This window comes from Serinus canaria, chromosome 3, assembly GCF_022539315.1.
Source record: "Serinus canaria isolate serCan28SL12 chromosome 3, serCan2020, whole genome shotgun sequence".
Taxonomy (NCBI): domain Eukaryota; kingdom Metazoa; phylum Chordata; class Aves; order Passeriformes; family Fringillidae; genus Serinus; species Serinus canaria.
Genome location: NC_066316.1, coordinates 65,140,822 through 65,155,464, shown reverse-complemented (window position 1 = coordinate 65,155,464; position 14,643 = coordinate 65,140,822). Strand labels below are relative to the sequence as shown.

Sequence of the window (14,643 nt, the reverse complement as noted above, 5' to 3'; positions counted from 1 at the left end):
TTTCTCAGAAGTTCATAAATTTGCTATTGTGCCTCTTCTTTGTCTCTTACTATTTCTTATCTATAATCATATTAGATATTCTTGATATCTGACAGAAGGAAGAAGGAATTACATTGGATTGCTATCAAACTATTTACATTAACAGAGAAAGGAGATTTCTGGAATAATGTCGAACTTTGTCCTCCACAGTAATATTTCCTAGGGGGCATGCCAGATGGAAGAGTTTTTTGCCAAAACTGTTCCACACCACACTTAGCAACAGAGAACTCTGGCTGGACTCTGAATGCCTTCAGTGCCATGTCCAGTTTGGTAGAAAGAAGAGTCAACAGCACTCAAGGACTTGGGAGATGTTTGAGTATCTGCTTTAAAGAGACGTGGTGATGCTAGAAAAGACAAAGTGTTTATTCATCTCACTTTTGCTGGTTTCCCTTCTTTAAGACAGGGGGGATAGCATGTCTTGTTTGGGTTTTTTTCTCATTTTACTGCTAGGAAGATACACACTAAGTATATAAATGTCTCATATGTTTCTGTCGAATAGTGATTGGAAAAATCCAGGCATATAAATATCTAGTAGGTTTAATGGCTTTATTCTGTGTAAATTTTCTTCAATCTAAGTAGACAAGATAGACATGAATGAATGAATGAATAAATGAATGGCCAGTGGAAGCATGATGTCATTTTCTGTTAACTTTTTGAAGGTTCTTACAGATGTACTCATCCCGGCAACAATGCAAGAAATGCCAGAAAGGTAGGTATTTGAAAATAATTGCTGTACGTTCTGACTTTTAGGCATATTCCAGATAAATACTATATTATTTATTTATATTATTATAAATAAATAATAAAGTAATTCTATATTCTCACAGTATTTATGCTCATTTTTAGAACAGTAGATTATGTATGGAAAAATAGTGTCAGCTCTGAGGGCAGCTATAGAACTGCCTTAAAATATTAGATGGCATTTTACTGTCCCAATTAGCCCACAGTTTTTCCCAGAGGAGATATGTATCAATATGCAGTCAATATATAGGTCAGTGATTGATCATTTCCTGTTTCTTTTGGTAATACATGGGGAGGAATTTCCAGATATGTTCAGAACTCTGTTAGCCATGGATTGAAACTCAATTATTTAAACTAATGCCAGACAATTTTTACTGGTGATTCTCTAAACTTTTTGTTTCCCTTATAGTTTACTGGCAGATATAAGAAGTTTTGCAAAAAACTGGGAGCAGTGGGTTGCTTCTTCTTTGGAAAATCTACCAGAAAGCCTGATAGATAAGAAATTGCCTATTGCAAGAAGATTTGTTTCCTCCCTGAAAAGACAGACATCATTCCTTCACCTAGCACAGGTAAACAGAATAAGATTATACATTCAAAAATGTGTCAGTCGTAGTCATTGTACCTTTCTGGCTATACAGGAGATACAATGCATTATTTTTTCAAGTTTGACCTTCAGCCATGGAAGACCAAAATCTTGTAGTTTTAACCATGAAATTAGATAGTGACCATAAATAGATCTGACCAGAACTTTAAACTTTTGTACCAGAAAAGAGAGCAAAGAGCATGGCTGCAATGAACTGCTATCACAGGAACTATTTTCAATAAAACAATCAAGTGGAATATATGTGTGTTCTGTGTAGTACCAAATTGGAAAAATACCGGATGATCCTTCTTGCCAAGCAAAGATTTGCTACTTCGTCCATGTTGTTCTATTTCTATTTATTTCTATTTCTATTTCTATTTCTATTTCTATTTCTATTTCTATTTCTATTTCTATTTCTATTTCTATTTCTATTTCTATTTCTATTTCTATTTCTATTTCTATTTCTATTTCTATTATTTCTATTTCTATTTTTATTTGAGTTTTGAGTAGAAAGAAGAAATGGGAGTGACAGTTGGAGACTCCAAGGCTATGTTGTCAGGATACAGATATCTGCAATTAGGAGTCACCTCCATCTGATGGTTTTGTAGATTATCCAAAAGGATACAATGCATATTGTATCCTTTGTTTGTAAAGGATATTGTAAAGGATACAGTCCTCATAAATAACTGTAGGCACATCAGAGATTCATCTTGACCTGGTTTTGTCTTTCATAAATACAAAAGCAGTATATAGGTGATCTTGTTAACATAATCTAATAGGAAAGCACATTAGAAGAGCATCAGGAGTCTAATAAAAGGGAAACATCTCATCTGATCTGTGATAAGCCCAGCCATGACAATGAAATTAAACATATTAAGATTCATCTCTGAGCAGTTTTCTGGGTGCTCCCCAGGTGTGGGCCTGTACTGGTTTTGGCTGGGATAGAGTTAATTTCTATCATAGTATGGGTCTGTATTTTGGATTTGTACGGGAAACTATTGATAATTCAGGGCTATTTTAGTTACTGCTGAGCAGTGTTTACACACAACCGAGGTCTTTTCTGCTTCTTACACCACACTGCCAGCAAATAAATTGCAAGTAAGCAAGTAAGCTGGAGGGGCACAAAAATTTAGCAGGGGACATAACTGGTACAGCTGGCCCCAGCTGATCACAGGGATATTCCTTACCACAAATCAACAATAAGGAAGGGGGGAAGTTTGGTAGGGGACCACTGATTAGGGAACTGGCTGGGCATTGGTCAGTTGGTGGTGAGAAATTGTTTTAATTGTTGTTTTTTGGTGTTTCTTTTAAACTTTTAAATTATTCTTGTTGTTATTTTTATTTTTTTTTTTTAATCAAACTGTTTTCAACCTAACCAACTAGTGTACTTATTTCTACTCTTTTAATTCTTTCCTCTGTCCCTTGGCAGGGTAGGGAGTGAGTGAGTGGTGTGATGTCTAACTGTGTGATGCCTAACTGCCAGCTGGGGCAAAACCACAGCGGGGTCTCAGCATTTTCTACCTTGCTTGCTCTTGCAGATTGCTCGGCCAGCTCTTTTTGATCAGCACGTGGTGAATTCCATGGTGTCGGATATTGAAAAAGTCGATTTGAATAGTATTGGTTCTCAGGCCCTCCTTGCAGTTTCAGGGAGCACAGACTCTGATGGAGAAGTTTATAGTGAATGTAAGTCCATGGTGATATATTTTTACAGTTAAAAGTACATTCTTTCATTCTATGCTACACCAGTCTACCTGGACTGACTGAGCCAGGGCACTCATAGACTCTGCTTTCTCTGAGCTAGCTCAGCATAAACTTCAGTGGGTTAAGAAAACCAACTGGTTGCCCTGGCATGTCCTACAAGAACAGAAGCTTGTGCTGGAAAGTCATCCCAGCTAGACGAATTTAAATGGTTGCTGAAAAATTCATTCACATGTCAGTTGCAAACCTCTTTTGAAACTTGGCCCTATCCTATATGGGGATATTGAACAGATCAGTTCTTGAAAGGTTTGTCTGAAATTCCATTTCATTATGGCCTAATGTAATGGATATTTGAACTAGTTTACTTTTTTAAATTAATCATATTTTCTTCTGAAAGTTGAGCTTTAAAAATCTATGTAATTTTCTATTTAGTGTAGCAGCTATTTTCATACACCAAATAGAGAGAAGTATAACTTTTGAGGTAGTTAATTTTCATTTACATTGTTGAAAAATAGATAGAGTAATTTTCTCTGTTAAAAGAGAACTTTATCATAGGAGTCAAGTTGATCAGAGTTTCAGAGCTGAAAGGAATAGCAATGTGTTGTCCTGTAACTATTATTACTTTGATTGTGAAAGCTTGTTCACTTTAATGATTCACAATCCTATTCACATTTTCACTTGACTTGCCCCTTTCCCATTTTTTGTGTACTTATTTTTTTATTTTATTCTTGGTCTTCTTTCACATTGGTTAAAAAAGAAAAGAGAAATAGCTGCTCCTTCAGGCACTTTTTTGAAAGTGGGAATTGAGGAAAATAACTTTATATTCTATTGTGAGAAACTTGTAAAATAGAAACATAAGACACTGCAAATCTGTAATATTGCAGAGAAAGCTTTATTAGCAAACGTAGTGCTAGAAAGGTTTGCAAGATTGAATCTACAAAGGAATGGAAAATACAATAATCTTCTTTTGCTTTTTATTTTCTTATAAAACTTCAGTGTCTTACAATCTGAACCATTGTAATGCTTAAGTAATTAAAATGCACGTGTGTGATGGATGTGTGTGTGCCTGCTTTGCTGGGGAATTACTTATTTCTTCACTTCTCTAATTCTTTGATTTTCCTTTCCATGCTACAATATTGTCATTGGCTGGTGAGTGGCTTTTTCTCATGTTCAGAATAGGGTGCAATGATATGTTCTCCTTTTTACATGGTAGATGACTCTATTACAGTGTTCCAAGAACTGAAGGACCTCCTAAAGAAGAACGCCACTGTGGAATCATTTATTGAATGGTTGGATACTGTGGTTGAGCAAAGGGTTATCAAGGTACCTTTCAAATGTTCTGCCTGACTCCAGACCAAATCCTACTTCCCTAACTCCTTATGCAGTCCCACTGATTTTCCACAAGGAATTTTCATCTCTGCTCCTATCTCCTTTACTGTGGCAGGGAAGTTTGTAATTTGGTGTCAGAGATTCCAGTGACATAAGTCCAAATTAATCATGCTGAGTGGTCTTATGTGTGTGACAAACTAAGAAGTATTGTAGCTAAGACACTAAAGTCAGCACTTTCACAAATTGTACCTGACAGAGACCCTCTGACCTTATGTGTGCCTGCAGAATTGCAGGGGGATTGCTCTGAGTAAGGTGAACAAAAGTTTTTTCTTAGAAAAGCAATCCTCTCTTCCATGGCATTTAGGTGGTACTGTGTGTGGTATAAGTTACTGCAACAGGTGGATTCAGAAGTAGCTAGCCTCCTGAAGGATTTCTACATTTCAGGATGGAAAATACAGTTTTGTAGCTTTGTAAGGTGCTTAACTCAGTAAATGATGGTTTTGATGGGATTCCCCTTCCCATCTCCAATTACCAAGATGCATTTTCATCACAAGATTTTATATGCATGTAGCTATGTAGGGATTAATTAACGACAGCTCAGAACAAAATAAAAGATTTTTTCTTATAGCTAAGTAAAAGATATTTACCCAGTTTGTGACTCTAATTATTGTAAACTAGTAGAATGAGGTCTTGAATATTGTTGGCTAATAGCTGACCACTGGTCTTCTCATCAGACTTTTTAAATCTGAAAATACAATATCTTATTCATGATTTTAGGTAGCATCTTGATATGAATGGGTGCAAAAGGATGAGACAGTACAGTTAGCATCAACTGGCTGGCAGAAGAGAGATTGCCACTTATAGGAAAACCATAGGCATGCCCTTTTTCATTTCTTTGCCCGTTTTCCCAAATTTCAATGGAGGCAATGATAATTTATTTCCTTTTAAAGTACTCTATGTTTTCTAACAATTGCTGACACGTGAACAGCACAGTGAGGAGCTTTGTGTTACTCAGGGCAGCAGAGCCAAAGCAAGTCCTCACATATACAGAAATCTCCCTAGGCAAAAAAATCCCATTGAAGCTGAGTAATCTCAATTTATTTCAGACTGGAATGATTATGGTCTAAATGTCATTCCACAATTTAGAAGACAATTTCTGATAAGCAAGTCAGGCAGGAAAGGTGAAGCAATTTTCCATTCAGCATCTACTATGTGATACCATATTATTAAAGCTAACGGGTACGGTTCCTAGCATTGTTTTCATGTACTTAAGGGAAGAAGTAGCAACAAGTTTTGATATGAACCTAGGTCAACTTGGGCAGAAGCTAATCATTTACAGAACATGTAATCCTTCCTCTGCTGTTTGCCTTCTGTTCATGCTAAAGTGTGGCTACTGTCAAACTCACACAACAGCTTCTTTCTGCCTGCTGTTGGAGAAAGTAACAGGGCATATGTTGCCACATGAGCAAATCACTGTCAGAGCAAAGTGACTGTATGGAATGAGCAGTATTAAAAGCATCACTTTGATCATCATGATGGCAACATACCATTCTGTGAGAGAAATTCTGACCAGTATTACACAGATTTAATTAAAGACTAATTCCTGTTCTCTGTTTTTATGGAATAACAGTGCCAGAGGGTGGATCCTTCCTTCCTTCCTTCCTTCCTTCCTTCCTTCCTTCCTTCCTTCCTTCCTTCCTTCCTTCCTTCCTTCCTTCCTTCCTTCCTTCCTTCCTTCCTTCCTTCCTTCCTTCCTTCCTTCCTTCCTTCCTTCCTTCCTTCCGCCACTTCCGCCACTTCCGCCACTTCCGCCACTTCCGCCACTTCCGCCACTTCCGCCACTTCCGCCACTTCCGCCACTTCCTTCCGCCACTTCCTTCCGCCACTTCCTTCCGCCACTTCCGCCACTTCCTTCCTTCCTTCCGCCACTTCCTTCCTTCCGCCACTTCCTTCCTTCCGCCACTTCCTTCCGCCACTTCCTTCCTTCCTTCTGCCACTTCCTTCCGCCACTTCCGCCACTTCCTTCCTTCCGCCACTTCCTTCCGCCACTTCCTTCCGCCACTTCCTTCCGCCACTTCCTTCCTTCTGCCACTTCCTTCCTTCCGCCACTTCCTTCCGCCACTTCCTTCCTTCCGCCACTTCCTTCCTTCCTTCCGCCACTTCCTTCCTTCCGCCACTTCCTTCCGCCACTTCCTTCCGCCACTTCCTTCCTTCCGCCACTTCCTTCCGCCACTTCCTTCCGCCACTTCCTTCCTTCCGCCACTTCCTTCCTTCCTTCCCTCCTCACCTGTGTAGTTAGAACAACGTGGCACCTTTAATACTAGAATATGGAGTAATTTGTGTCCCATCAGGGCCCAAGCAGTAAGCACTTTGCTTCATCTGACATTGACAGACAGCATTCTGTGGTTGCACTGGAAGGAGTGGAGGCTGCTGTTTTACCAAGTCAGGTCACAGAGCAGGGAGATGGTTTGAATCAGGCAGCTTGATTCACTCTGCCACATCAGCCTGAATTAAGGAGTCCTTGAACTCTCAGGGATATTCAGTTCTTCTCTCCTGTTGGCAGAAGGCAAGTGAGCATACCTAACAGTATATTGCTGTTCTCTTTCAGGCAAGCAAGCAAAATGGGAGGTCTTTAAAGAAGAGAGCTCAGGACTTCCTTCTGAAATGGAGCTTTTTTGGTGCTCGAGTCATGCATAACCTAACCCTAAACAATGCATCAAGTTTTGGTACCTGAGCTTTATAAAAACACTCATGTTTTGTGCATGTATTTTGAACACTTACCAGCTTTCCACTGTTTCCTATGCTGAGGAACCAATCCTAATCTAAAAATTCTTTGATCAAAGCCACAAATATTATTTGATGTATTTTTCAAACTAATATTTCACACTAAATGCTAGCAATACTTTTTGCTGTTAACCTGTGTCACGGGGTTGTTTGTAAATGGTATTTTTCTTTTGACTTGCTGTTTTGATACTGCTTTGATATTTAAGTGCTAGAAGCTTTGTTTGTTTTAATATGGCAATGACTGCATATCTCAGTATTAGAGACAAAAGATTTAAATTATTGTTTTTACCTGTGGATCAGTTTGGTTAAAAAAATACTGTTGTATATAAGTTCTTGTGCATGATATGTTTTAATAAAAACAAAAGGAATTTGGCAGTCATCACACACTTAATTCTGTAATCAGCAGATGACTGATTTATTAGTTTGTGGCTTTTAAAAATAAGGGTCACACATGCATCTTTAGGAATGTTTACAGTTTTGGGAACACTCAGAAAGAACCTTATATAAGAGAGAAGATGGCAGAGCAAGTGAAACAAACTCTAATATGTGATGTCATAGGTAAATTGTTATCTAAAATTCAGAGGGTATTTGAAATGACTGGATGGACACATACATTTGTTTAATGTGATACATCCTAGAAATAAGGTCAAAGACTTTACCAGTTATTGTCTGGTTATTTAACACAAAGCAAACAGAAATAGAGCAGAGGCATTCTAGCAGACTTCAGCGTTATCTAGTTCCACTGTGTGCTCTCTTCAAGTATAAAGCATGTCTCACTTTCATCAGTATTTTTCTTTGATGTAATTAGTGGTCAAATAGCCTGCAGGACAGTAAACAATTGAGCTAGGTGGGCCAGTGCAAAGAGAGATTAGAGCTAGAAGTTAGGCACTATTCCTTGTTGGTCTTGCCAGGTCATTTAAAGTCCACAATTATTTGTTTGTTTCACTGGCTTCTTGTGGAGTGGTGAGAGATGGTCACAAAGATAACTCAGCTACTCTCTCTCTTTCTCCTCCAAAAGGTTCTTTTCATTTGATCCGCATGTTACTAGATGAGTACATCCTGCTTGCCATGGAGACACAGTTCAATAATGACAAAGAACAAGAACTCCAGAATCTACTGGACAAATACATGAAGAATTTAGGTAACTAGAGCTTGCTACTTTTGCAGGTACTCGGGTATGTTCAGAAATTGATGTATTTGTTTAAGCAGAAGCAAGATTACTGTATTCTGCTGAAGGTGTGGTTAGGTGCAACATTGTCAAATTCACCTGAAAAGTTTGTGACCATTCACTCAGCAATTCATTCCCACCTTCCTACCACAGTTCACTTAATAACATTTTGTTGGAATGTCAATACTAAGGATCACTGAAATGATCTTGGATGCAGCAAAGACTTAGAGGTACATGTGAAGGGCCATGAACTGAAGTTTGAAAAGAGGTATAAATAGCAGAAAGGGCCAGGAATTCCTAATCCAGTTTTCCCCCAAAGCTTAAATATGTAATTACAACTTGAACCAGGAATCTATTAAATGTTACCAGAGTGCATATATCCCTTTGATGTCGAAACACAAGTTTGGAGCCCTATTTACCAAGTGGTTGAAGTATTACTATATGGAAAAGAAATAAAATTATCCTTAACATTTTTCCTCTACCAGGCTTCTTCAAAGTTAGACAGTTTGAAATTATATCTTCCAGGTCCTTTGCTGTAAAAAGAAAGAAGATTGATTTGAATCAAGTTCTGGTCCAAGTTAATAATTGAAAATCTAATGAAACTTCAGAAACTTGATGAATTATTTTTCATTAGCATTAGCACTGGCAGTCAATCCTTAACTTTTTGGTTGTTGTTACTCTAAATCATCACTTTGCTATAGGAAACATGCATAGGATTTATCTGACATTAAGTCAGACAAATCTTTCAATTCAGCCTCCAGAAGAAAAACTTGGCCTGTGTGACAGTTGCCTTATCCTTGTATGTTTAAGTGAAGTACTTGAAACCATAAGGCAGAATCTTTACTCTGAAGAACAGCAAAACTGACCTTATCAATAGTCTGCAAAAAGCTGAAGAACTCTTGATTATAACAAACACTTTTCTCTAGATATCAATAGGAAAAGAGAGTTCAGGTATTCTAAATCTGCCATTGTTAATTCTTTAGGATGAAATGTTGATCCTGATTCACTCTTAATGCACTTTACTTGACTTCATTGTTGACATTTACTTCAAGGGAATAAATCTGATTCATACTTTGAATACAGCTTCAGTAAGGAGCTGAAACTGTGTGATCTGTGTAGATCTGTAGATCTGTGGTCAGGGAAGATGATACAAACAGAACTTGTGTGCAGTGAGGATACATAAAAGCCAACAAGTGTTTTCATTTACCTTTCCAGATGCAAGCAAAGCCACCTTCACTGCATCACCAAGCTCTTGCTTCCTAGCAAATCGCAACAAAGCTGCTCCCCTACCCAGTGACACTTCAGTCAAAAACGAGTGCCTAGGAGAGCAAACCTACGTGTCCTTGTCAGCTGGTCAGCCCAGCAGTGCACCTTCTGGTCTGAACCCCTTCACCACGGGAGATGGGGACAGTATGCAGCTGACAGGTGTGTATCAGCTCTTCCAGTTTCTCCTTCCCTAGTTTGCTTGTGAGTCTTTCAGTCTGTGGTAACATGATGCTGTAGGAGGATCAGTGACCATGTGCATTTAGGAAGACCTCCAGTAAAGAACACTTCATGACCTCACCTTCTGTGGTGATTTACAGAAGTCAGCAATTGTAATTACCCTGCCAGTCATAGTTCCTCTTGGAAAAATGGTAAAACTATCTTAGAACTCTTGGCTTGGTGAGGTTCTTGTGAGTAGAGAATGAACAGTAAACCTGGAGCACATAAGGAGTGTAACTGTTGGGAATCCCACTGAATGTGGCACCCCGAAGCTGGAGAATAAAAGGGAGAAGTTTTATACCCTGAAGCCATGAAATAAAAGCTGTGAATTATATAGGTGGAGGGCAGTGCATATCTTTTGTAAAGGTTTCAAATGGTAATCTGCATGTCATTAGAGGGTTTATGTCTAACAGCAGTACTGAGGTATGGATGCTAATCACGGTTAATGTTTATTTATTCCAGATCAAATGGAGCTGTCTCAAAGCACTGGTCACCTCATGACTCCACCCATTTCACCAGCCATGGTCAGCCGAGGAAGTGTTATCAACCAGGGCCCAATGGCTGTGAGACCTCCCAGCGGAGGTCCCATGTTATCGACACATTCACAGTGCTCTTCCTACTCAGAACCCCTTTATCAGACTCTGTCACAGACTAATCAGAATTACTATGGAAACAATTCCAATTACCAGGCTATGTTCAGGACACAGGCCCATTCCACTCCAGGAGTTTACGACCACAGAGCAGAGCCCAGCCGATTCAATGCCTTGAGTGAACAGCAGTTCTCCAGAGACTACTTCAGCAACAGTTGTGCTGTGTCTCCCTACAATGCCAGGTCCCCTTCCAGCTATGGTCCCTCCAACATGTCTCAGGACACACACAATATGCAGTTTCTGAATAGCGGGAATTTCAATTTCTTGAACAACTCAGTGTCTACATGTCCAGGAGCAGCTTATCCTGCTAATGCTTCCAATGGTATTAATACATATTTTCTTTTTCCTTTTGTTTCTCTTTCATTGCTGGAGTAAAACACTTTTTCTTTGCCTTTTTTTCTGTGAAAGACATTTTTCAGATTTTATTTATACATTCTTGTGTTCCACTTCTCTGATAGCACACAGAGTTTATAAAGCAGCTTAATAAGCTACTTAAAGGTTTTCCTCTGGTGAATCCTCAGTTGACCTCAAATGCATCTGCTGCCCTATGTTAATCTTTGTTATCATTGCCATATCTTGCACAAAGGAAGCAAAACTAAGGTGATTTTATGGTTTAACAATCTCTTGAAAAGCCCCCAAAACATTTGCTGTGAAACAGAGCAGACACAAGATAGCTTACCTCAGGGATCAGCATAATGGATCATTCGAGTCACAGGGTAGAAAGAAGTATAAAAATGTGCACTAGCGATAGCTGGGGGCTTTGTCCCTCTCATTTCTCATACTTCAAATGTAAAATTACTGCTTCTGAGGTATGGTCAGCAAAACACCTCCCTCTTCTGGAGGAAAGGCACAGTGGAACAGTTACTTTCATACAGATTTGTCTATGCAGTGAGTACATATTTCCCTGCAGTCTTTCTTTCCATGTATGCTTTCCTTTGTCGTAACCTTCAGAAGGAAGCACTGAACTGTGCTTAGGACTCCCCGTGGTGTCTCTTAAGGCCAATGACTGCAGACTATTTTTAATTCTGAACTTAGAAGGAAAGAAACTGAAGGCATGACTGAACCCTTACCATATTTTGGTTTCCGTGTTACCACCTCTCTTTTGGGTCAGTCTTTACATATGCTGCTTATTTTCCTGTGTGTGTATGTAAATAATCTTATTGTGAAGGGCTTCATCCAGTAACAAGCACTGTTTTTCCAAGGTTATCACAGGCTCATACACTACCCAGTAGTTTCATTCATCTTCTTTTTTTTTAATCTTCAATCAGGATATTACGGAAACAGCATAAATTATTCAGAATCTCACAGACTTGGAACAATGGTGGACCAACACGTTTCTGTAATCAGCAGTGTCAGCAGCATTAGGCCACTGCCATCCTACAGTGATGTACATGATCCACTGAATATCTTGGATGACAGCAGAAGAAAACAAACGGGCTCCTACTACTCAGAGTCCCCACCTTCAATCGTCTGCCGGACCCCTATGCGTAAGTACAGCCAACAACCAAGGAGCAGCTGTGAACTTTTTAGTATCCTGTCAAATGCTGAGTGTTTAATTGTAGCTCACATAACACAATGTATGAAATGCAACATTGCTTGGTACTTAGGATGTGTTTTCCTTAAAACTGAGTTTAATAAATTTGCTTCCATAAGGAGGTCTATAATCTACTGTCCAGGAGCAGTGGAATGATTGGCCTGAGTTGCATAAAAATGGGCATTAGGAAGCACTTTCTGATTATCAAGTAAGCTAATAATAGACTGGCTTTTCTAGGGTCTCTTAGATATCCTCGCTGTCAAAGAGATGAAATGAATCCTGGGTCAGGGGTGTCTCAGGATATACTTCCTGTGCTCAGTATATACTTCCATTCTATGCTCCAATAACTGTGTATTAGGCAAAGCTCCCACTGACAGTGAATTTTAGGCAGAAATACCCAATCCCTAAGGGTTTCTTTTGGTATGTGCCTTAAACAAATAGCAGCTGAGTTTGGTCTCACATTCCAATAAGGGTTGCATGGAAGATATGAACTAGAGCACTTTATTTCTGCATGAGATTACATCTTCCTACTGCTTACCTGTTTATCTTGCACAGAAGATCAGACATTTCTGTCCTTCAGATGATGTGCCTAGTAGATAGGAGTTTCCATCAAATGAAACTGGATTGTGATTTCTGTTAAATTCAATAAATTGGAAACTTGCAGTGATGGTAACCTTTTTTCCCCACAGCTTCAAACTTGCAAACTACATCTTCGTCACAGTGTATGTATGGAACATCTGGTCAGTTCCCTTCCCAGGAAAATCTGGAGGTCCATGCCCCACCAAACAGAGATATGGTGCCATCTTTACCACCAATCAATACCGTCTTCATGGGAGCAGCTGCTGGAGGAACCTGAGAGAGACATGTCTGTGCCCTAACCCTACTTTCCAATCCCAGACATTAAGGCTATGGTGATAATCCCTTTCCAAGTTGGTGGAAGAGAAAAGTAGTACATATAGGTGTTAAAGAAGCCATTTTAGCAATGTTATCAGCCCTCCACACACAAAAAATAGCTATATTTAGATTGGGTCCTGCTTTTGAATCTCTCAGGATTGTTCTCACCATTATAGCTTTTCAGTCAAAAATTCAGGGTGAGCAGAAAGAGGCAGTGATTCTTGCATGCAAGAATAAGTTGTAAAGAAATTATTACACCTATTCCTAATTTATTAAAAATGTTATTTTAGTCGTTCACTTATATCTTTTATATATATATATATATATATATATAAAATGTTTATTTAATGCCTGTGTTGCTCATTATTTATTAGGACCACAGAGTAACTGTTTACTTTCTCATATTTGACAGATTGTCAAATGTATGTATCCTACCTCCTATGGAAATGTTTACAAGGTCAGTTTTTAGTGTTTTAAATGAAACTAGGCCAAACTCTAAAGTTTTTTACTGTTGTGCTCTGGAAAATCAATTTCAAATGTTTAGTGCCTACTTGTATAAGTGAAAGTCCTCAGGAAATAAATAAAACAAATTATGGAGATTTTATTTCTCTTCCTCTTAAAATGAAACCAACAAAACATGCAAATATCATAAGCTAAGTAACTGCAGTAGCCTGCTACTGTAGCTAACTGAAGGAAATTAACTGAAGGAAATTAAACTATGCCACTAAATATCATGAGATTTCAGAATTACCTGTAGTATGAGCCCAAAGTTTTTTGTGATGGAAATCCATAAAAATAGGTTCATCAGCTTTCACTGGTTTAGGGAAACTGTGTAAACTGAGACTGAAAGTAATAAAGATTACAAAAAAATTTTGCAACCTTTCAATAGCTATTTTAATTTTAAAAAGTGTTTTACAGATGCCATGATAATCTGTGCACAAACACACATTTATTTATGTTTCTGGAGAAGCCAAGAATGTTCTCTAGTGGTGTTAGAGAGGACAGAGAAGAGAACATGCTTACAAAACATACTTCTTGCCATGCATTCATGAAATAGCAGGTGTTATTTTATAATCAGATTATCCCAGCACCAGATTCAGGTTTGGATTTAAATCCACTCCCATTCAATCCATTAAATATATGCTGAATATTGTGTAATTGAAGAAAAGTGCATTTTTGGTGGAGGAAAATGGATGATACCAGGATGAAGCTTTTCTTTCTAATTCTGTAAAACTCCCTTCAGTATCTCTCTATCATGGGAAATCTGTAGAAAAGCAATCAAAAACTTAGACTGGACTAGATTGTGAATAATTCTGGATATACAATACTTTATGTAGGAAAAAGACACCATAGTGCAGTCATTGAGAAGTGGAAGACTTCAGCTCAATTGCTTCCTAATTCAGGATGAGGACTTAGGCTGTGACCAAAAGTACCATAATGGTGCAAGAAAGCTTTGGTTTCTATACAAATTCACAATGAGATGCAATGGTAATCCAGATTCTTCAATACTGATATGGACAAAGCTTTGTAGCAAATGAAGTAAGTACTGCAAAAGAGTTCTTTCTTCATGACTGATCAGGATGTGTTTTGTCCCAAAATTAGTCCTATAAAAGTCAGGTTCCCTCCCTATGTGTGCAGGTGACCTCCATAGTCAGTGACAGGAGAGGAGATACCTCCTGTCCCAAGGAGTTAAGATGGGGAGTACGAAGGTAAGGGATATGCCACTAAACAAGGGATGTGT

General features: G+C 38.6%; 1 protein-coding gene across 1 annotated transcript in view; it reads left to right on the top strand.

Annotated features, from left to right (window-relative positions):
• Positions 1-12,864, top strand: part of RFX6 (regulatory factor X6) — a 33,178-nt gene extending 20,314 nt beyond the window's left edge. The window contains exons 10-19 of the mRNA XM_009097059.4: positions 699-748; positions 1,190-1,349; positions 2,902-3,046; positions 4,275-4,384; positions 6,999-7,116; positions 8,193-8,315; positions 9,558-9,767; positions 10,287-10,796; positions 11,743-11,961; positions 12,698-12,864. Of these exons, the coding sequence (XP_009095307.3) occupies positions 699-748; positions 1,190-1,349; positions 2,902-3,046; positions 4,275-4,384; positions 6,999-7,116; positions 8,193-8,315; positions 9,558-9,767; positions 10,287-10,796; positions 11,743-11,961; positions 12,698-12,864 (1,812 nt within the window). The remainder of the gene's footprint in view (positions 1-698; positions 749-1,189; positions 1,350-2,901; positions 3,047-4,274; positions 4,385-6,998; positions 7,117-8,192; positions 8,316-9,557; positions 9,768-10,286; positions 10,797-11,742; positions 11,962-12,697) is intronic.
• Positions 12,865-14,643: the final 1,779 nt, after the last annotated feature.